The sequence below is a fragment of the Megalobrama amblycephala genome, linkage group LG7 (assembly GCF_018812025.1).
Source record: "Megalobrama amblycephala isolate DHTTF-2021 linkage group LG7, ASM1881202v1, whole genome shotgun sequence".
Classification (NCBI taxonomy): domain Eukaryota; kingdom Metazoa; phylum Chordata; class Actinopteri; order Cypriniformes; family Xenocyprididae; genus Megalobrama; species Megalobrama amblycephala.
This window is the reverse complement of record NC_063050.1, coordinates 38,698,745-38,723,326: the sequence shown is the minus strand read 5'-3', so window position 1 is coordinate 38,723,326 and position 24,582 is coordinate 38,698,745. Positions and strand designations below refer to the sequence as shown.

The 24,582-nt window shown below is 37.1% G+C and overlaps 2 protein-coding genes across 3 annotated transcripts; both read right to left on the bottom strand.

Moving 5' to 3' along the window:
* Window positions 1-6,396: 6,396 nt before the first annotated feature.
* LOC125272518 lies at window positions 6,397-15,941 on the bottom strand. Of its 2 annotated transcripts, none has more exons than XM_048197403.1 (5): window positions 15,848-15,941; window positions 9,188-9,574; window positions 7,223-7,375; window positions 7,017-7,066; window positions 6,397-6,914 (listed from the first exon to the last, which is right to left on the bottom strand). In XM_048197403.1, exons 1-5 carry the CDS (start codon window positions 15,924-15,926, stop codon window positions 6,786-6,788), a joined length of 798 nt encoding a protein of 265 aa, XP_048053360.1. In that variant the 5' UTR covers window positions 15,927-15,941; the 3' UTR covers window positions 6,397-6,785. The 2 variants fall into 2 exon arrangements, with proteins under 2 accessions (XP_048053360.1, XP_048053361.1); XM_048197404.1 differs by having other exon boundaries at window positions 15,674-15,930.
* A 5,031-nt stretch (window positions 15,942-20,972) lies between these two features.
* On the bottom strand, window positions 20,973-23,270 carry LOC125272522. Its single transcript, XM_048197410.1, has 5 exons — window positions 23,020-23,270; window positions 22,527-22,910; window positions 21,797-21,964; window positions 21,428-21,468; window positions 20,973-21,223 (listed from the first exon to the last, which is right to left on the bottom strand). The coding sequence occupies exons 1-5, from the start codon at window positions 23,057-23,059 to the stop codon at window positions 21,092-21,094; spliced, it is 765 nt and encodes a 254-aa protein (XP_048053367.1). The 5' UTR covers window positions 23,060-23,270; the 3' UTR covers window positions 20,973-21,091.
* Between the last annotated feature and the right edge of the window lie 1,312 nt (window positions 23,271-24,582).

Genomic DNA, 24,582 nt, shown 5'->3' with positions numbered 1-24,582 from the left:
ATTATTGAAAATTATATAAAAAGCTGAACATGTTTTGAATAAATGTGATGTTGTTAAATATGAAATAAATATGTGATGCGATCTGATCTGGGGAAACCCGTCGGATGTCGCGCTGGAACGTTTTCAGTAAAGTTTTTTTTTTTTTTTTTTTTTTTTTGTCATGTTTGTCATGTTTTTTTTTTTTTTTGTCATGTTTGTCATGTCATTTTATAACATCTTGTCTATCATCTCTGAAAATATCTTGGCAAAATTCGCCTGTTAAGTGCAGAAAAATAGTGATTTATAGGCCTAAACGTTCACACCGCCAGCGACTTTTTCGCTTCATGTCTAGTCTCCTACTGTGAAGTCGCTTGTGGGCGTTCCTAGTGCTGTCGCTGTGCCTCATACGTCCTGAAAAGTGAAGCTGCGGGCCCTAATATCATTGGTAGATAATTTGCTTTTGAAGTATTATTTGTAACCCTCATTGTCCTTTGTTCTTTGTAATTGTACTTGTTCTTCATTGCATAATAAAATATATATATATATATATATATATATATATATATATATATATATATATATATCATTGGTAGATAGAACGTCTGATCATGTCTACAGAAAATGCAATCATAAATGATATATAAAACTAAGAAATCATTCTAATTTGACTAGGAATTAGGTTTAAAATAATTAGCCTAGCTGTTAATTAACAACACAAACTATCAATGTATGAATCAAACTCACCAGACTGTCAAAAGTTTCTTTTCCACGCATCATTTTATTATATCAATGTATCATGTATGCACAGTCAAATCATATAAAACAGTGAAATCGCTCAGGAACTATTCCTGTCTGTCTTGCCTGCACTCGAGACGGTGACGTGAGCTACACGATTTCGGGGCACGTGAGGTTCCAAACATAATGCATGAAGCGGTATTCAAGGTAGTGTGGGTTTAGTGTGCACTAAGGGCACTGCACTTAGGCATTTTTTTAGACATGGGACAGTCTTGCGCACTTACTCCCTGTCGCGTGCGCGAGCTCTCAAGTGGACAAGACCGCAAGTGTGTATTTGGACAGGCGTTTCTCAATGTCAAGGATACTTCCTCGGCAGGACTTGTCCTTCCAAGTCACTTCCTTCAGAGGCTAGGCGAGGCTCCTCTTTAGCATTCGGAGAACACGTAAATGGAACAGACTAGCAAGTGCACGTCATTGCGTCATTACCCCCCGGTAAACAGCTGCTTGTTTTCTACACGGAGACGTATGAACGCCTCCATTTGTTCCTTGGTCCCTGTTTAAAAAGACGAGAAAGCCATGAATAAAGCTGTGAATGGTATAATGGTATAATATTAATGTTAAATTACTTTGGACAACTTAACTAGTTATTTATAAAAGAAATGCCGGTGACGGCAACCAAGCTAACAATTGTTAAATGACGGTCCGGTTCAGTTAGCAATCAATAACGCAATTTGTATTTGTATAATTTATAATATCAATACGGTAGTAATTTGTACTGGCATTTAAACGTTAAACTTTATTTATCTGACATATTTACTACAGTTACAAATGGTAACAAGTAAATATACTTACATTTGAAAGCATATTGCCCGTTAACGTCCGACATTTGTTTTAAATTTTTTTAACAAGATTGCAAAGCTGCGCGCATAGGATTGTGGGTGATTTGAGAGCGCGAAGAGCGTGAAGGCTACACATATGCATCCTTTCCTGTATATGGGATATTTTTCGAATGAAGGACTCAGTCCTTGTTTGAAATTCCGAGGATCCTCGACATTGGAACAGTCCTTCAACGGATGTCGATGACGTAGCATCCTCGAAATTCTGGCTTCCGAGGATCCTTCCTTGACATTGAGAAACGCCTAAGGTATTTGAAGGACGCGCCGACGCGACTGCGCGCGAGATGCGACCGAGCGCGGAAAGTGAAGTATACCCGGGGCTTTAGGCTTCTGTTTCTTTAAGAGCGGCACGCATCTAAAATACAGACACAGACACGCATCCGATTTTCTCTCAACTGATTACTTTCACTTTAGATAACCAACTGTTTATTTAAACTTTGTGTGTATTTGACAGTATTAGCGCAGATGCAAAAGATAAAGTCCACTAATCGGAAGCTGTTAGTGTGCACGCGTGCTTCTGGTTAAGAACAGCACGCGAATGAAATGTTTAACCGGCAATGCTTTAAAGCACGTACAAATAATTAACTTTTGTCATTGCAAATAAGTGCAGTGTAACATGTGATGCAAATGTACGTCGAGTTTTACAGTATTGAGACGGATGCGCGAATGCAAATTTCCCGCCAGTCCTGTATAAACTAAGGCAAGCAAAGTTTTTTTGGGGGGAGGTGTTGAAAGGCATAAATTAAAAATTATTATTATTATTATTATTATTGAATATGATGTCTACTTCATAAAATGTATGACATTATGGAAATATATGGTTCAGATCACTCAAATAAATGGAGGCGCCCTTAAATGGTCAGTAGTGGAGCTTGGGTGTCATCTAGTGAAAAGGTTTGGTACTGCGCCCAAACAAAATCTTACTGAAAGCTCATTTTTATATCAACCTAAAACTTGGAATGTTGACATTTTTGGCTTTGATTTTCTAGAAGTTTAAGAGTAAAACATGTTTTGTAATATATTATTATAAAATATAAACAATTACATTTTTACATTTTTATAAATTTAAACTCTATTCTATAACTTTTTTTTTTATCTCACTTTCATAATTTATTTCAGTTCTCCAATAATCTGACTAGTGTCTTCTTTAATGCAAGACCAACCTTAGGTCTATATTCCAAAGCATTCTTGAATTACAACCATTTATGTTTGGATAGTGCATTTTCATGTCTATGTGAAAAAAGGGGGTGACAGTTATTTAAACCTGTTTTTCTCATAATTCCTTTCCTGATAATCAGAGCGATCAGCCGACTTCAGATAACCATAACTTTTATTACAGACAAGCTATTAAAACAGATTTTAAAGTAAAAACAGATTTGGAAAGGGCTCAAATTCAGCTTTCAGATGGTATTATAACTTGTGATACGTAAAATTTCACCATGTGATGGGTTTTCCCAGATCACATCACATATTGTTAAAGGAGCTAAATGCACATGTGCTTTTCCTCATACTTAAACAGAAAGTAGAACCACACATACTTCATCTGTCGTTCAGTACGTTCAGCAGTGTGAGCTGTCCAATGTGCTGAATTTATACTGGTCCTGCATAGGTCACTAGATGGAGTGAAACTGCTGCTCAAGTTAAAACGCTGTTTCTATTTTGACAGCAGCTCTTTCAACCCCTACAGCACTGGATGTATAATATCACTGTCCTCTACACTCCTTCCCTTTCAGGCTTTTGAGTGTTTTTCCATGTCCAAGACTGAAGTAGAGATTCCCAGATCAGGTCAGTTGAACTTTTCTGTGTTTTTTAATGACATTTGGTTTACGAGGACACAGGAAGTATCCTCCTAAACCATGTTTACATTGTAATACATGTCATTATTCACATTTGTGTCCTCATAAACCACACACACACACGTCATTCTCGCCCTTAATTTATTAATGTGCAGTAGTAATAATAATAATAATAAATATATAATAAAATGTACAATTAAAAAAATATATAAATCATCTGTTCCTCGACTGACCGACATCGACATTGTCTATGTTTGATTACTCTGTTTTTAAGCTGGAAGAATGTCTGATATCTACTCACGTGGAAACAGAAATTAATGCCGCAAGGAAAAAAAACTTCACGCCAAATCCAAAATAAGGCCATGCTATTTTATTGCTGTTGTTTTTGGGTTTGCGTGTGTGTTTCTTTTGTCAAACTGAAGATGATATTCATTTCCCTCAGAGTCCATTGTTGCCCACAACAAATGCCACATAGAACTCATTTGTGTACATATTTTTTAAAACGCACTGCTACATTTTTAGTTGGAGTTGCCTGTGGCCCATTTTGCAAAAGTTTTACATTGTGACCCTCTGAAGGCATCCCACCTTCCAGACTCAAAGATCTAGGATGAAATTGCATACTTCCCTATAAAGTAGGTGAAAAAAGTATGTGACAAAAGAAGTGTGTCCAAATACACAGTACTCATAAAAGAGTATGTAAAAAGTACCCAGATGGCCTACTACTTCCGGTGAGATTCTGAAGTGCACGTATGATGGACACTTTACTATCCCATGAGGCCACGGGACAGAAATGGCAGTGTGAATTTGTGAACGGCAGTGAAGTGACCCAACAGGTCACATTATAATGGCAACATGACGAATGTAGTAAGTCCAGATGACATTCATGGTCATACTACACAGATTTATACTATATAAAATGTACTTTAAAATAAGTAGCTACTCAAGAGAGTATGTGGACGCAGCCACAGTTTCAGTGCAATGAAAAATGGACTCCTAAATGATCACTCAATGATTCATTCAAGATGGTGGATCTTTAATGTCATATATTTTATGCAGTGTTATTTTATTATTGATATACTATTATGGTTTGTAGGAGATTTTCTGCGGATGAGATACTTTAGTTATAGAATAAATAAATGATTGAATGGACTTTAAATGAAAATTCTGTCATTTATTACTCACCCTCATGTCGTTCCACACCCATAAGACCTTTGTTAATCTTCGGAACACAAATTAAGATATTTTAGTTGAAATCTGATGGCTCCGTGAGGCCTTCATAGGGAGCAATGACATTTCCTCTCTCAAGATCCATAAAGGTAATAAAAACATATTTAAATCAGTTCATGTGAGTACAGTGGTTCAATATTAATATTATAAAGCGACGAGAATATTTTTGGAGCGCCCAAAAAAAAAAAAAAATAACGACTTATTTAGTGATGGCCGATTTCAAAACACTGCTTCATGAATATTCGGAGCATAAATGAATCAGTGTATGAAGCCACTGTACTCACATGAACTGATTTAAATATGTTTTTAGTACCTTTATGGATCTTGAGAGAGGAAATCTCTTTGCTCCCTATGCAGGCCTCAAGGAGCCATCGGATTTCAACTAAAATATTTTAATTTGTGTTCCGAAGATTAACAAAGGTCTTATGGTTGTGGAACAGCATGAGGGTAAGTAATAACTGAAAATTCTGTAATTTTTGGGTGAACTAACCCTTTAATGGTCTAAATGTCTCTTTATCACCCACACCTTATTTGCCCTTTTAATTCAACTACAAACAGAGTTACTGCAATAACCCTCTAATAATTCTATAATCCAGTTTTCTCTGTCAGACTTGCATTTCTGCAAAGTGTGGAATGGATTTTTTGTTGGACTGGACAGTAAAACACTGTTGTAGAAACTCCATGAGCGCCACCTACATGTCAATCCCATTACTTTTTGGCATTTCTTTTTATAGGGCCTGAAATACATACATAAACAATAAACAACAACAACAATAATAATAATAAATTAATATGTTCCTCCCACATATATTAAAGATAAGTGGCAAAAGAACATATCTTTAATGATTTGCCAAGCACAATTAGGGACAGCTGAATGAAAACATGAATTGATATGACTAATTTATTTGCTATATGACCTTCACATAAAAATGTGCTTTAAAATATGAGTCAATGAATGTGAATGTAACAAGCATTTAAAATGTTTTAGACATTTTAGGAAAAGCAAATCCACACTGCCCTCCTCAGGCCACTAATATAACTAAACACACTGATGGCTCTGACCACCATGAGTCTCTCTCAGAAAAAACAGATCATGGACAAGTAAAATTATACATTGCCATACTATAAACATTACTATCCATTATATACAGTGACACAAATGTACATATAAGAGAAACATTCTTTTTGACACATTATTATTAATTGGCATGGCACTGATATCTTTAGCATCATTTGAACATCATTTGAGTGGTTATGTACTGAAACCTGCTCTTTGTGCTTCATTCTGAGAGATGCAGTAAATGTGATTCTTCCCCGTCCATCAGAGAGTCTAAAGAAATCACTGTAAATCAAGCTTTTGCTGCATGTACACAAAGTCGCAAACCAATTTCACCACATAAGCATTTATACACACCAGCCTCTTTCTTTCTTCTGTTTCATGTTCACACAAGCATTAAACTGACTGGAAACATTTGTGGTTAAGATTGTTACCTCTTTAACTGGAAACAAAGCAAGACCCTTCCTCAAGAAAAGACACAGACAGTGCGCTTCAGTAAAACTCTGAAGAAGCTTTGAAAATTTGTTTTGATTTCAATTAAATTTTAACTGTTCAAAAAAAATAAAAAGCACAATTAGAAAAAAAAGGCAGACATAACATGCACCAGTAAATGCAGCAGGAAATCCACTTCTACATCCTGTTATTCGGGTCATCAATGTGTTCACAAAGACTGTACTAAAACAACTAATAGAGGAATACAACACTGTACTGCAGGTAGGTAAATGTTTATTTGTATTAAAACACTTTTGCTTCAGCTTAGTTGGGATTCGGGTAAGTTTAGCAGATCAATTATAATTATAGATGTGATTACAGATATTAATTATAGCTGTATTTACATGCAGGTATTTTTACAATGTAAAAACATGTTTACAAAATAAGGACATTGTATCACATTATTAATTTAAATGTTAGTACATAGGCTAAAGACACTTAATATAAAGTAAAGTATATTGCAACAGTATCCAAGTATGGAATTACACATCTTTTACACTGAGATGTAACAAAAGTACCTTGTATCATTACAGTGATGTTACATGATAATGACCTTTATCATATCTGGAAAGTTTCAGAAAGCACCTCAGTTCTATTTTAGCTCTATTGCATGTCTGTTCTGACCTGAGCATATGTACTGAAGTCTGAACTCTGCACTCGCTTTGTCTTGCGTTGTTTTTGTCTCCTGGTTTTCACGTCTAATGATGCATAACACACCTCTTCATCTTCACCCTGGAATGAAAGAAAATATAGATTAATGAAGTTGCTTTCTGAAATGTACATATATAATAATTATATGCCTTTGATAAATGTGCGTGTTTGCATTGTTCATACCTCAATGGTATTTCTACCTCTCAAATGGTCTTTTTGATCTGCCGCAGCATCTACAATGGATTGTTTAAATTAGAACATCACTGGTTTAGTTTATGCAATTACATTACTACATTATACTATCAAATTTTGTTTACAGGCTTTGCTTAAAGTACTCTAATTGACAAAGCGGTTTATCTGCATATTAAAGTAAAACTGTGAATAATTACCTGTAGTTTTCCTCTGACAGAGGCAGAACAGACAGATCGAGGAGAGGAGAACACACACCGGACACACACTGAACAGCAGCGTCCAGCAGAGAACACAGTCTGATACACGAGGAGTGGAGGTGATGTTCAGTCCAGAACATGAAGTTACTTCCTCTATATAAAATAAACATAAACATATCAATGAATGTTTATTTTATTATCATTATGCTCATATTTCTTCTTCATTGAAATAAAATCCTAAAGCATAAAGTAATGAGTTGTGGCAGGTTCAGAACAAGAAGTGTATCAATGAATTTTAGTATATTATATATATATATATATATGAATTTTAGTATATTATATACAGGTCCTTCTCAAAAAATTAGCATATTGTGATAAAGTTCATTATTTCATAATGTAATGATAAAAATTAAACTTTCATATATTTTAGATTCATTGCACACCAACTGAATTATTTCAGGTCTTTTATTGTTTTAATACTGATGATTTTGGCTACAGCTCAGAAAACCCAAAATTCCTATCTCAAAAAATTAGATATCATGAAAAGTTCTTAAACAGCTATTAACCTAATCACTGAATCAACTAATTAACTCTAAACACCTGCAAGATTCCTGAGGCTTTTAAATCCCAGCCTGGTTCATTACTCAAAACCGCAATCATGGGTAAGACTGCCGACCAGAAGGCCATCATTGACACCCTCAAGCGAGAGGGTAAGACACAGAAAGAAATTTCTGAACGAATAGGCTGTTCCCAGAGTGCTGTATCAAGGCACCTCAGTGGGAAGTCTGTGGGAAGGAAAAAGTGTGGCAAAAAACGCTGCACAACGAGAAGAGGTGACCGGACCCTGAGGAAGATTGTGGAGAAGGACCGATTCCAGACCTTGGGGGACCTGCGGAAGCATGGACTGAGTCAGACAGGTGGACAGGTGCCGCATTCCCCAGGTCAAGCCACTTTTGAACCAGAAACAGCGGCAGAAGTGCTGACCTGGGCTACAGAGAAGCAGCACTGGACTGTTGCTCAGTGGTCCAAAGTACTTTTTTTTGTATGAAAGCAAATTTTGCATGTCTTCGGAAATCAAGGTGCCAGAGTCTGGAGGAAGACTGGGGAGAAGGAAATGCCAAAATGCCTGAAGTCCAGTGTCAAGTACCCACAGTCATGATGGTCTGGGGTGCCAGTCAGCTGCTGGTGTTGGTCCACTGTGTTTTACAAGGGCAGGGTCAATGAGCTGTATAGGAGATTTTGGAGCATTCATGTTCCATCTGCTGAAAAGCTTTATGGAGATGAAGATTTTGTTTTTTCAGCACGACCTGGCACCTGCTCACAGTGCCAAAACCACTGGTAAATGGTTTACTGACCATGGTATACTGTGCTCAATTGGCCTGCCAACTCTCCTGACCTGAACCCCATAGAGAATCTGTGGGATATTGTGAAGAGAAAGTTGAGAGACGCAAGACCCAACACTCTGGATGAGCTTAAGGCCGCTATCGAAGCATCCTGGGCCTCCATAACACCTCAGCAGTGCCACAGGCTGATTGCCTCCATGCCACGCCGCATTGAAGCAGTCATTTCTGCAAAAGGATTCCCGACCAAGTATTGAGTGCATAACTGAACATAATTATTTGAAGGTTGACTTTTTTTGTATTAAAAACACTTTTCTTTTATTGGTCGGATGAAATATGCTAATTTTTTGAGATAGGAATTTTGGTTTTCATGAGCTTTCCAAAATCATCAGTATTAAACAATAAAAGACCTGAAATATTTCAGTTGGTGTGCAATGAATCTAAAATATATGAAAGTTTAATTTTTATCATTACATTATGGAAAATAATGAACTTTATCACAATATGCTAATTTTTTGAGAAGGACCTGTATATATATATACACACTATGTTCATCTTGCTTCTTCAGTGAGAAAGTTCTTCAGAATTACACAAGCAAGAATAAATAGCAGAAATGTCTAGTTACCTGCAAAAGAGAGACGAGTTTTTCGGTTTCCATAATAGTACACTTTAGATGAGGAGATGATGCCTTTTTCATCTTTAATTACCTTATTCTCTACTTCTGCACAGTAATACAGTCCCAGATCAGAGACACTGATGTTAGTAATATGTAGATCATTAGAATTACTGGAGCGGTTGTAGACAGAGCTGAAACGCTGAAATGTCTTCTGGAACCATTTTGTAAAATCTATTTCGAGAGAGGGTTGATTTTCATGAGAGCAGTTTCTTATCCATGCAAAGTGGAAACCAAGAGTTAAAGAGCGATCACAGTAGAGAGTGACGTTGTCTCCTGGTCTGACTTTCATCTCCACTTCTGCTCCAGAGATTCTGTTCTGACTGAACAACAAAACACCTGTAAAAGAGCAGAATAACTTAATAAAGTGCTTAAATTTGAAATATGTATTAACATACAAAAGTATTCACAGTAATATTGACATTTACATTTGAAAAACCCTCAAAGCAGCTGAAAACTTTCTCAAAACCATTTTTTTCTTACACATAAACACGAAGAAAGCATTTATTGACCTTTCCATCTCTGTGAGTGACTGTGAATAACTGACACTGGTGAGGGTCTTACAGACGTCAGCTCTCATCTGATTGGTTCACGTCAATGGAAAATCTTTTCTAAAATGTCTCACGTCACAGAGGGGTTTGTCAATAAATTAGGTTATCATGTGTATGTACAAAGAGTAAGAGCAGTATTAACCAATCACTTATGGACGTTTTGGCTCTAATTGGTTCACAAAAATGGAAATCATCATCAAACAGATATGAAGAGGGGGAAATACTTTTGTTTGTCTGATACATGATAGATATATTTAGCATAAAATAATTTTGTTCCAGACATGCAGATAATCATCTTCACTTGAGAAATGATGTGCTTTACATTTCAATTTTGTTTTTGTTTTTTTGTTTGTTTTTTTGTTTTTTGTTTTTTTAATTGAAGTTCAGTTGCATGTAAAATTTATGATGTTCTCTGTTGTAGTGGGTACAAACCAGCAACATGTAAACATGTCAAAACAGGAAACCACAACTCTTATATTCAGACTACTTAATGCTTACGCCTTCACATTTGCTGCAGTAACATGTCGTCAAACTTTCACATCTCTTACTTGATCACTGGCCAACAAGCACAAATGTTTCCATTAGACTATGTGTGGTTTTGGGTGTTGGTTAGAGTTCACACATTTGCACGAAGGAAGCTTGCTCAGCTTGTCTATACTGTGGTTATACTGACACTGACGGCTGTCCATTGAGCTGAAATTAGCTGCATTATATTCTAAAATGTGTGTGTGTGTGTGCGTGTGTGTGTGTGTGTGTGTGTGTGTGTGCTTGTTTTTGTGACATATCAGGACTCAAATGTGTATAATGACATGGGTATGAAATAGGTATTACAAGAAGAGGTGACTTATGAGGACATTACCCCATGTCCTTATTTTTCAAAAGGCTTATAAATCATACAGAATGACTTTTTTTGAGAAAGTAAAAGTGTGCACAGTTTCCTGTGATGGGTAGGTTTAGGGGTAGGGGTAGTGTAGGGGGATAGAAAATAGGGTTTGTACAGTAAAAAAACCATTACGCCTATGGAATGTCCCCACAATTCACAAAAACAAACATTTGTGCATGTGTGCGTGCATGCAACACTTTTTGGGGCCCTCTACTCTACTGGAATCAGAGCATGGTTCACAGGAGGAGACATACATTCAAGTACACACACACACACACACACACACACACAACTTGCTGTGTGAGCAATGTTAGTTAGACAAACCAGTCCCTATGGGTCAAATAGGCATGGCAGTAAGAAAACAACAGGTATTTTTTCATTAAAGGGGAGTGAAGTATCATGCATATGTCCTGTTCCTTTTACAAAAGTAGTTTCCAAAGTATTTAAGCCCTGAGGAGTTTTCCATTTTTTAGCAAACCTCACAAAAGTTTACTCTATGAGCAGCTTCTTAATAAGTATATTACTTATTAGGCATGGAAACAAAACTTTGTCAAGAGGCACACATATATTTTGATATAAACTGAAAATAAAAAGCTGAACATGTTTTGAATAAATTTGATGTAAGTTGTTAAAGTTGTTATTTTAGCCCTCTGGTCTGAATGCAGACACGCCTCTTCAAACAAAGGTTTTATAATGATTATAACGATTATAATGATTGTATAGTGGTTGTAGTGGAAAGTATACTTATTTTTTTACACTTACACAAGTGTCAGCGTACACTGTGTGTGACGTAAGTTTCGTTATTGGAAGAGTACATGTGTACTGTACGCGCACTGCTGGATTTTTGTAACCGTGTGTACTTTGTATGCGCAGATCACAAGTGCACTTTTCTTTTCTTTTTTTTTTTGCTGTAATTAGTTTATATACAAAGTCACGATTCACAAGGTATTCAAAGAATAACTGCATAAACAGAAAAGACCGGCATGCATGCAAGCTACAGCAATGATGAAGGCCTACATAGACAAGAGATTGTGCGAAGACATTAGAAAGTACCTTCATTTGTACAACTCTAGAATGAAAGAATACAAAGATATTAACATGGGTTGTAACTCCTGTCGAGAGACTGCTCAAAACTACGCATATGTCGAACACCTGTATGAGTCAAGTGAAGTATAGTTTGCAAGGCTGTATGTTCGACTGTGCACGTATGCTAGTGCACGCTTTTAAAAAAAAAAGTATACCCACGGCTTTAATGCTCCCGTCGTATGCTGTGTTCAGACTTAAGTTTTGTTTGATATTTGCTACATTCAGGAAGTGTACTTTCTTGGAGCGGATAAAGTAAAAAAGGGGAGTTCATATATGTGACTGCTTATATTCATTGATGAAAATGTAGCCATGTGCAGTAATATTCAGCCACATTGGAGGGTTTTCGAGCATGAATCGCCTTTTAAAGTCATGCCACAGCATCTCAATAGGACTGAGTTCAGGACTTTGACTAGGCCACTCCAAAGTCTTCATTTTGTTTTTCCTTCAGCCATTCAGAGGTGGATTTGCTGGCGTGTTTTGGATCATTGTTATGCTGCAGAACCCAAGTTCACTTCAGCTTGAGGTCACAAACAGATGGCCAGACATTGTCCTTCAGGATTTTTTGGTAGACAGCAGAATTTATGATTCCATTTATCAAAGCAAGTCTTCCAGGTCCTGAAGCAGCAAAACAGCCCTAGACTATCACACTACCACCACCATATTTTACTGTTGGTATGATGTTCTTTTTCTGAAATGCCGTGTTACTTTTACACCAGACGTAATGGGACACACACCTTTCAAAAAGTTCAACTTTTGTCTCGTCAGTCCGCAGAGTATTTTCCCAAAAGTCTTGGGGATCATCAAGATGTTTTCTGACAAAACTGAGATGAGCCTTTATGTTCTTTTTGCTCAGCAGCGGTTTTCGTCTTGGAACTCTGCCATACAGGCCATTTTACCCAGTCTCTTTCTTATGGTGGAGTCATGAACACTGACCTTAGCTGAGGCAAGTGAGGCCTGCAGTTCTTTGGATGTTGTTGTGGGGTCTTTTGTGACCTCTTCAATGAGTCGTCGCTGCACTCTTGGGGTAATTTTGGTCCTCCTGGGAAGGTTCACCACTGTTCCATGTTTTCGCCATTTATGGATAATGTCTGTCACTGTGGCTCACTGGGGTCCCAAAGCTTTAGAAATGGCTTTATAACCTTTCCCAGACTGATAGATCTCAATTATTTTCTTTCTCATTTGTTCCTGAATTTCTATGGATCTCAACATGATGTGTAGCTTTTGAGGATCTTTTGGTCTACTTCACTTTGTCAGGCAGGTCCAATTTAAGTGATTTCTTGATTGTGAACAGGTGTGGCAGTAATCAGGCCTGGTTGTGGCTAGAGAAACTAAACTAAAAACCACAGTTAAGTTATGTTTTAACGGGGAGGTGGGGGGGGGCAAGCACTTTTTCACACAAGGCCATGTGGGTTTGGATTTTGTTTTCCCTTCATAATAAAAACCTTCATTTAAAAACTGCATGTTGTGTTTACTTGTGTTATCTTTGATTCATATTTAAATTTGTTTGATGAAACTTTAAAGTGTGACAAACATGCAAAAAAATAAAACATCTGTTGATGATCTGAAATATTAAAGTGTGACAAACATGCAAAAAAAAAAAAAAAAAATATGTTGTTCAGTACGTTCAGCTGTGGGAGCTGTCCGATGTGCTGAATTTATACTGGTCCTCCATACATTTAAAGGTGAATGATCCTTCTTAAAAATCAGTCATCTTGAAATGACCACAGAGGTTGCTCCTGAACTGCCTGTATGCCCTGAAATGACCACAGAGGCTGATCTGGAACACCTTGCCAATTTTGTTATGACCATGGAGGACACCCTTGAGCTTCCTGCTTGTTCCAACACGGCCCCTGAAGGCAATCCGAACCTCTCTTTGCTCTGTGTTTCAGTTTCGTCTGATCAGTTGTGGTGGTCATCAGCTATGCCTGCTCCACCTTGGTGGTCCTCAACTACGCCTTGGTGGGCTTTAGCCCCACATGCTTCGCTGTGGTGGTCATTAGCAATGCCTTGATGGTCTTCAGCCCCCCTGCTCCCCTGTGGTGGTTACGCTGTTGTGGTGGTCATCTGATCTGCCATGGGGGTCTTCAGTCCTGTCAACTCAGTTGTGGTGGTCTTCTGCTCCATCATGGGCATCTTCAAGCTCGTCCTCTTGGCTGTGGTGGTCTTCTGCTCTGCCGTGGGGGTCTTCAGTCCCATTTGATCTGCTGTGTTGGCCTTCTGCTCCGCCGTGGGCATCTTTAGTCCCATCTGATCTGCTGTGGTGATCTTCTGCCCTACCTATCTGTCCCATCCCCACTCTACCTCCCTCCTGGATTCCTGTGTCTGTTTTAGGAGCGGGCTATGTCATGATAAACAGCTAGAGTGCCTTTGAGAACCACCAGGGGGCACTCCATCACAGACTTTTGCCATTTCATCAAAGACTACATCCCCTATAATCCTCTGCCTTGTTTCATCACTGATTGTCTACAGCTATTACTCATTAGCTCTGTCTATAAAAACCTGGTTCACTCAGTCATTTATTGCAAGGTTTTGCTTTGTGTTGCACTGCATCACTGAGCATTATTCCTGATTTCATGTACCTTGGCTTTTTGGATTACGTCTTTGGTTTACCCCTCAATAAACTGCACATGGAACCTCAACCTTTGCATCTCCGAGCAATGACATGACACAAAACCAGAATCAACATTTGCTTGGATTTTTGGAGATGGCGAGAACTCTGAGATTTAAAAGATTTAAAGATGGCTCAGAGATGGCTTTTTTCTTACTCAACAGGTAAGATATTTTATTGAAACAATATATAGCCATGTAACTCTAACAGAGTTCATTGTAAATCATTATTGTTAAGGGTGATGTCTTTATGGATTGTTGTAGCAATATGCTGGATTTGGGTTCAGCATCTACCCAGTGTTAGTTAATGTCAAAGTTGTTCCTTTTTTACTTCAGTAGATACATTTAATCCATTAATCAAGTAAGATATTCCCCTGGAGTTACTTAAATGTAGGGATTAAAGTGTCAATATTTTTCTCATCTTGTCATTGGAATGTGTGAAGTCAATCTCAGAGCCTTAAAGGGTTAGTTCACCTAAAAATGAAATGTAATTTATTACTTACCGTCATGCCATTCTACACCCATAAGACCTTTTGTTAATCTTATCTTTGTTAGACATTATTTTCATTTTTGGGTGAACTAACACATTAACTTCTATGCTGAAACCCGCAGTCTGTGCTTCATTCTGAGAGACCCAGTCAATGTGATACTTCCTTATACATCATCAAAGAGTCTAAAGAAAGCCTGCCACTGTAAATCAAGCTTTTACAGTCATTGCATGCAAACAAACCAATTTCACCGCAAACTCACCACATAGGCATTTACACTGACAAACTAACCGTCTTCCTACTTCTGTCTCATATGCACACAAGCACTAAACTGGATGGAAACATTTGTGGTTTAGATGGTTATCTTTTAACTGAGAAAAATACAAGACCCTTCCTTGAGAAAAAAAGAACAGGGCAGTTAAGCTCCTTTGAAGAACAACTCTGGGGTTTCAAAAGAAACACTTCAAATATCTTTTCAGTTTCATTTTAAATGTACTAAAGAATCAAAGGTGCAGTTAGTAAAATGCAGACTTAACATGCACCACTCTAAAAGAAAAACCTAAAAAGGAGTAGACTGCAAAGGAACTTAAGTGGGCATGAATGTAGGTTTTCTATTTTGTTTGCAATTGTAAGACACTAAAATTCATATCAACACTTTGTTTACATTTTACAACCCACTTCACATGGTACCTGTCTGCTTGTCACCAGCTGTTATCTAAATGCACTCTCCTGCTCAGCAGTCCCAGAATGCTTCTCTCTCATTCTGCATGAAGTGTGTTTCAGGGAAATCTGTGGTCATCAATTTTAAGAGAAGTATACATACCTTAAACTAAACAGCACTTCATACTGTAACAAGTCCACTGGAGGCAAGGCTTGACGAACCCAAGTGCAGTTTATTTAACATAAATCCAAACATGAACAAAGTATAAATCAAAGACGTGCCATGACTTGGTTACATGGCTTGTCAAAACAATACATGAACAGAACATAAGCTTACCAACAGTGGTACAGGGAACAATGCATGACAAGGACACATGGCAAACACAAGCGTTTAAATACACAAGGGCTAATGCCATGACAAGAAACACCTGTGCGTAATAAAGACAAAGAACCAATCAGAACGTCACAACATAGAACACATGACAAGGGGAGCACATGGCAGGATCACATGACTAGAACATGACAAACAAGGGGAGCACAAGACATGGGAGCATATGGCAAACAAGAAACATGGCAATGAAAACATAACAAGACATGATACATAAAAAAACACATACAGGAAACCCACTTTAACATCCTGTTATGAAGGTCATTACTATGTGTTCACAAATACTGTATGAAAACATACTGATGTACTTTTATTAAAGGGGACATCTGATGCAAAATTCACTGTGGACATAAATGTGTGTTGGCAGTGTGTGTACACAATCAACCTATAATGATAAAAATCCACCCAGTGCCGGTGGATGGAGCTCTGGAGTGAAGTATGGTCTCTACAACCTTGGTTGAGAGACAGGAGTCTATGAGTTGGGCCCCCTCAGAGGCCAAACCCACAGGTTCCACATCTCTGGGCAGGGGTGAAAGATAATAATAATTTTTATTTATATAGTGCCTTTCAACACCCAAGGTCGCTTTACAGAGATATGTTAAGGAATAGGACAAGATAATCATCAAGATTGTGCCTCTTGCCTGAGAGAGAGGGTCCCTCCTGACCGGAATCTCTGAGGGAGAGCCGCCGAGGAGAGACATTAGATTCGAAAACCATATTTGGCTCGGTCAGTACGACGCTACTTATTCCTTCCTGATGGACCTCCTCCAGAACTCCTGGGAGCAGAACAGTTAGGGCAAAAGCATGCAGTCTAGAGGGGCTGGGTGTGTGAGTGAGGGAGAACCAAAGTGGCCATAAACATCCCATATATGCTTCTTCGCATCGGGGTGAAGTCCCCATTCCCTTGGCCTCAGCCCCTGTCTACTCCTATGTTTTGGCACCCTGGAATGCATACTTGTAGGAAACAACCTATTTGACTGCTTTTTGTCCCTCCTCAGAGGGTACAAGCCTGATGCAGCATCGCTGGAAACCGCTGCGCCCCGAAGCACGAGGGTGGCAGAAAGGCCCCCTGAGGGCAGTGAATGGGGTGGGTACCGTATACTGAGGTATACACTACTCCACTCCACGGGGGACTGGCCTTTGAGACCTCTTTTGGCCTGAAGCCTTCTTCATCTGAAGAACCGTCCTCAGATCTGACTTCCGCTTAGAAGGCTTCATCTGAGAGTGTCATCTCGGCCCCCAAGATTTTTGTTCTGTTGCGAACTATATGAGGAGCTTGACGGCTGGGGCTGCTGGAGACGATGAGGGAGGTATCGTTTAAATGCCTCTGCTTGCTTTTTAGCCTCCTGAAACCTCTCAACGACCATATTTACAGTGTCGCTGAGGAGGCCAAAGGGCAATAGCGGGGCATCTAAAAGGAAGGTCTTGACTTTTTCCTTTTATATCAGACAGATTCAGCCATAGATGTCTCTCTGTGGCCACCAGGGCTGCCATAGACCTCCCAATTGCTCTGGCGTTCTCCTTGGTGGCCCTGAGAGACAAATCTGTAGCCAGACACAGTTCTTGAACTACATCAGGCCCAACCCCCTCACCACCATCCATGTCCCTCAGCAGATCAGCCTGATATGCCTGCAGTAAAGACATTGTGTGCAGACACGCACCAGCCTGACCTGCTGCCGTGTATGCTTTTCCCACAAGAGCTGATGTAGTTTTTAATGGCTTAGTGGGAAGTGTAGGGGCCTTCAGGGACAATGCTGAACCGGGAGACAGATAGCTCACAAGTGTCTGTTCAACCATGGGCATCTCCCCATAGCCATACTCTTTCAACCCCCTTATATCAGAATATACATGGACTTGGAGGCTGAAAAGATGGGACAAGTATGGCTTATTCCATGATCTCGATAACTTATGGAGATCGGAAAAAAATTGAAGGCCCCGTGGTGGAGGTGTTACATTTAGAGACAGAAATTAGTTTGCTTGTCCAGTTTGCTTTTAGGATGAGCGCCTTTTTCTCGGCTGGTCATTCAATGCCTAACTTTGACACAGCGTGAGTTATCACCTCCACCAGCTCCTCCTTCGACGCTCAACACATCCCCCTCCTCAGAACTGGATAGCTGAAACACAGGGCTCTCTCCCCAGGCGGAAGAAGCCACAGAGCGGACTTCCGACACCATAGAGGGAGCGCTGGATCCCACAGATAAAGGCAAAGGAAAGGCAGCACCCATCTCAAACGCCTCTGAGAGATCCATTTGCGAACCCCATCATTTCTGTCTCTGTGCTGCCTCGGCAGCAGTGGGTCCAGAGCCATGAGGAACATGAGCCTGATTTCTTTCCTCAAAAAGTGACAGGTGGGAGCAAGGTGTGCAAAGCAGCAGCCTCTCACAATGCTTGCAGTCAGCCCCCTCAAAAACTGACAGAGCATGCTCCACTCCCAAACACAGAATACACAAGTCGTGAGTATCTCCATCCATAAGGAAATGAGGGCAAGGAGAAACACACCACTTGAATGTCTGGTTCACCATAATGTGATTGTGTACTGCACTCTATTGGGACAGGCAACAATATAAATAAGACACACAGTTTGATACAGATCACTTGCTGAGGCACAGAAGCTAAAGCCGGTCATGTATTTGCCTGAGGCAATCATGCTCAAGTAGTTCATGCACTAGGGAAAGTTTTCCATGTAGTATCCTAATAGCCTTTTAATCAAGTGTGTATTAAACTTATTATATAAACTCAATGTTATATTCTGTTAAAAACTGACAAAACATAACCATTGGAATATACCATTTAAGCACACCTGTATACCAAACAAGCCCAATAGGCTTTTAATGTAAACGCTTCACATTTAATTAAATAAGCACTTCAATTTTGATTCATTTTTAATTAGTCAGCACAGCTAATTTAAGAATGACTGACTGATATGGATGGCCAGATATGGATTACAGTTTCCAGTTATTTTTTCCATGTGATTATCAACAATATCCAAACCTCTCATCTGGATGATATTTTATATTTTGTATAATTTATATAATAATTGTTTAAATAATAATTGTTTAATTATTTCTGTAAGGTGCTAGTGCAGATGTGGCTTTTCTTAATACTTCCTTAATTTTCAGGAAGAATTCTTCTGCAGATGTGGTTCAGTGAGTTCAGCACTGGGAGCTGTCCAATGTGCTGAATTACTTCTGATCCTCCACACCAAAAATCTGTTCTAATTATGTTCACTATACTCATGAATTGTAAGGTCAGTGTGTGAGATTATGTACATTTCTCATTTACTGAACAATGTCTGATATACATTTCTTTATCGGTCTTAAACCAGTAACCCATTAAATGTGAAAAGCCATTAGATGTCCTTGCCATTGGCAATGCATATGGAAAAAATTAATGAACCTGCCAATTACATTATATTCATTACATTAATAATTCACATATTTTAATGAGCAATGTTGCATCAATAAATATTTGTTTGAAAAACAATTGTATAATTATTGTTTTGTATTTTTTTTTTTCTGTGAAATGAACTTTTTTAATGAACTAGTCCTTGAATTTGTACCTCATCTCAATGTACCTGCTACATTCTCTAGAGTCCCATGGTAAACAATAATCAAAAACATGAGATCAATATGAGATCAACTAAAACTTCAAAAAGTTTTAGTATTAGGTTAAACTGATCTGGGCAAGGCCATTTGATTTGATTTTAAATGCAGTAAGTCAGCTGTCACAAGGGAAGCATGGCAAGTGAGATGTTCTTTGGCCAAAAGGTGGTGCTGTAACAAACCAGAAAAGACCTGTAACTACTTGATAAATGAAAATGGTTTCAGCATGACTGTTAGCAAACACCATTTCAATCAAAGTTTGTTGTTGTTGTTGTTGTTGTTGTTGTTGTTTTGTTTGTTTTTTAATATTGGCTTAAGCTGTTACAGTTCTTGGATAATTGGTATAGGTATATATTTAAAATTTTATAATATTCAAAGGCTGAAGTGTCATCTAATACACAGATGAGAAAACTAATATTATATGCATATCAAAACAAACACTATCTGCTGATTTAAAATTAAATGTAGGATGTGCTATAGGTTGCTTTGCATTACAGATGTAGTTATAAAGCAAACTGGAATTGAGAGCAACCATTTTCTAATTTCCTCAGTATCTGAAGAATTTTCTGATTTCCTGGTTGAGGAAGGCCCCTTGCAGTTAACCTTTTCATATATGCTTCTTTCTGTTTTTGTCAAACAACAGTTTTTACCCTTACACTGTTGCTCATGTCGAGCATGCATATTCATGCTTGACATTCAAGGTTGACCACAAACACGTTTATGATGTTCGGCACATGTTCGGAAACATTTGTGGTTTGTATTCTTACTTTCTCAGACACTACCACATGTGTCAGCAAACTTACATATCAGCATATATATTTATATATTATTACATATTACATAATATAATGAAAATAATATTTAGTAACAATGTTGTAATAATAAAGTAATAATGTAGTAATCATTTCTGAGGTTAATACAATTCTGCAGTGAGTCAATGTCTATTTATCATTAATATATTATTACTAACACTGTGCATATAGTGTCAGTGTTACATGTTAGAATTATTCTACTATAATTAACAATGACTAATCACAGGCTATTCCACAACTGAATAAATATTTATTGTTCATTACATCACAGTTCATTTGTGTCTTTATTACATAACTTGAATAATATGGAATTGGAACTGCATTATCTAAAAGATTAGAAAAATTATTATGATGCAGTCTGCTTTTTATTTCAATTTAACTGATGTTCTTTGACTGGAATACAGCATGTCATACATCATACACAACTCCAATATACTCTTAAAAGTAAAGTTTCCAGATTTGGGAAAGGGAAAAAAAAGCCAAATGCTGCTGGTTGCCATATTCTACTATATTTTGGCAACACTTCACAATAAGTTTCCATTTGTTAACATTAGTTAATTACATTAGTTAACATGAACTAACAATGAACAATACTTCTACAGCATTTACTTATCTTTTAATGTTAATCTCAACATTTACTAAATCATGTTTAAGGTCAAAAGTTGTATCTGTAAGAGTGTGAACATCTTTATTAACTAACATTAAAGGCAAGTAAATGCTGTAAAAATGTACTGCTCAGTGTTAATATTAGTTAATGCATTTTGAAAGAACATTTATTTTTAAGTCTGCACTTTTTTGTAAATGACCTCAGAATAAGCGCTAAAGTTTGAACTCTGAACTCTTTTTTCCTTCATCTTTTTTTGACATATGGAAGGCATGTCCAATGAAGCATAACATACTTCATCACCACCCTAGAAAAAAAAAAATATATTTTATTATATTAATATTATTTACTACATGTTTACTTCAATGCGGATAAAAACACTTATATTACATTATATTTAAAATTATATTATACTGCTGTAATTTATGTAGCTTTCAACTGCCAAACAAGTGTAAATACATTTTATTTAAATCTTTTTAGGGGTGTATACATGTAATATATAATACAATACCTCATCATGTCTGTTCGGAGTCTGTGATTCAGCACCAGAACCTACAGGATATTAAAATAGCATAAGAATCACTTAATCTTGGTTCAGAAGTCTGGACACCTAAAGGGACATGGTGATGGGAAAACAATATGAGATGGGAAGAAAAAGTATAATTTTCCATCACCATGTCCTTGTAGGGACTCTGTACCACAACAAATGATGTGAGGTTTAAAACTATACTTCTTTTTTCAAAGCTCAGCTGACTGGTTGACATTTTATACAGTTTTAATAACTCTGATTGTGATGTTTTAAATATGATGACAATAATTTGAAAGCAAATCTAGAGCTGTAATAACATCAGACTGCTGCAGTTCAGGAGCGAATGATTACCTGTAGTTTTCCTCGGACAGAGGCAGTACACAGCAATGGACGAGAGGAGAGAGAAGAGGAGAATACATGCAGGACACACACCGAACAGCAGCTTGAAGCAGAGCATACAGTCTAACACAGGAGGAGTGGAGGTGATGTTGAACTGCTCTGCCGGAGGAGACACTGACTCTAAATGAAACATAAGCAGTTTTTAACCAGCCTCACAGTTTTTGATTAATATTCAATTAATATATTTTGTTTTAACATACTAGTTACACCATTTAAAATAATTTTAATATGCATGTATGTTTTGCTAAGCATAGTGCTTAGCAAATCAGTAGTTCGCATTTAAACACGTATATAAATATTTTGTGAACTGAAGTTTAAATAAACATTTAATGTACATTAATTAATGACTTAGTTTGCATTATATCCTTAAAATAGCCTAATCCTATAAAGTAGTTTTACTATTAAAACACACAATACAATTTTATAAATATAAATTAAGCCATATATGCTTAAATATAATATTATATATATATATATATATATATATATATATATATATATATATATATATATATATATATATATATATATATATATTATTTTTATTTTTTTTATTTTTTTTACTTGTAGGTTTGTGCAAGTCTTTGCATTAAGTATATTAAAAGTAAAATATAAAGAAATTAAAAGAATTTGTCAACACAAAACAAAAGCAACACAGACAATAGTAGAAATGTTTTCTTACCCAAGACAGATAAACGTGTTATCTTGTCTCCATACTCAAACTCATAATTTGCCTTGATGCCGTGTACGTCTTCAGTTACTTCTGTTTTTCTTTTCGCACAGTAATATATTCCCTCATCAGAGACACTGACATTCTCTATATGTAGATCATAGGAGTTACTAGAGCTGTTGGGCACAAAACTGAAACGTGGAAATGTCCCCCGGAACAGGTTTTTAATCTCTATTAACAAAGATGGTTGATGCTCATGTGAGCAGTTTCTCAACCAAATAATATTTGATCCAAGAGGAATGACACAGTCACCGGAGAGAGTGATGTTGTCTCCTGCTTTAACTCTCACATCCACTTCTGTCCCAAACACTCTCTGGTGTTCACAGAACAAAACACCTGCAAAAGCAAATACAAGTTTAAATTCATGAGAAAAAAGATTGTCAATCAAATCAATATGTTGTAAATAATGCAAAATTACATTTCAAATACACACAAATGGACTTACACACAAGTATGATGAAGAGTGTTACTCTTGCTCGCTCCATCTCACTGACTGAAAAGGTCGAGGGTCTTCAGTGAGAACGGCCTGGATCATTGTGGGCGGTATTTCTGCTGAAGAGCTTTCGATCACAAAGGGGTTTTTTCCCCCTTTTTCTTTTTTTTTTCTTTAAAGTGAGGGTTATATTATTCTGGTCCGCTTATTTCTTCTTTCAGAAACACACTTTGAAAGGCTATTTTGGGTTTTTACTATCAGTTAAATAACTTCTTAGTGAACTTCATTTTAAAGTACATTTTTTGTCTGAATGATTAACAGTTTATAAACTTGTAAAGTGATCGTCTTTAAAATTGTAAATGTGTAAGGCAGAGGTCATAAATTTAAACAGACAATATCACAATGACATTGTTATTATACAATGTAATGATGTTTAAGATGACAATGGAGATAAGCTAAAGTGCTGAGCGTCATTATTGGTTTCCTGTTTTGCCTCTTTCATCTACATGGCTTTTGATTTCATTGGCCACCAGACACACCAGAATTAACTATGTTTTTATATATTTGCATAACAATGCATTTACCTGAGGTGTTTATTACCCTGGGTCCTGAAATATTGTTAGAAACCTGTTTTTTTTTTTTTTTTTTTTTTTTTTTTTTTTGTTTTCTAGCTGTAACCACATTTTTGTTCCATTACACTTACTAGAGCACTTACATAATCACTTGCTTGTGGTTTCCTGTTTCAGCATGTCTAAATTGTGTTTCAGAATTGGGAGGAGAACCTACTTTACTTCTTTGAAATGCAGCCCTTCTGCAAGACTGAACTGAATTATGAGTGAATCAAAGTGAATATTAAAACAGAACAAAAGAGTTTCAGCGCCACAAACAGCTCAGTAATAACCACATCTAAACATAATACTAATACTTTGTTTACCATATTTGAGAATAATTACATGGTGGACACACATTGATAATAGATCATTTGAATATGAATTCAATTGAAAATAAATATTTTTAACTTAATAAAAATATCAACTTTAACTGAAAACAAAATAAACCTGTAAAATGAACAGGCTAAAAAGGAAGTAAGCAAGACAAGAAGACAGTCACAAAGACCACTGGAAACATTTGTGGTTTGGACTTTTACCTCAGACAAGCAAATAGAAGGCCAAACTCTCTTTATTACCATGACAACCTGTAAATATCACTGAATTCACACATGAAAACCACTTCTTACATCCTGTGGCATCAAAATGCCACTGTTGCATTTTGTAATAACACCTGCATGCAACGTCTACAGTATATTCCTGTATCATTCTGTTCAAGCAAATTATGTCTATCCTGCCACTGAAGACCAATAACTGTTCAACACTTCAAGTTTTTATGCATAAATGGTTTAATTCAGCATTGTTTTCATCTTGAATATTGAGCGTTGTCTCATCTTATATCTTGAGCATTGCATAACATTAACAATTACAATTATGAGGGGAAAAAACTAATTTGAGCACACATGTGATTTATTTTATTCAGTCTATCACTCATAAAAGCATTTCCTGACTTCTGTGTCCTTATCAT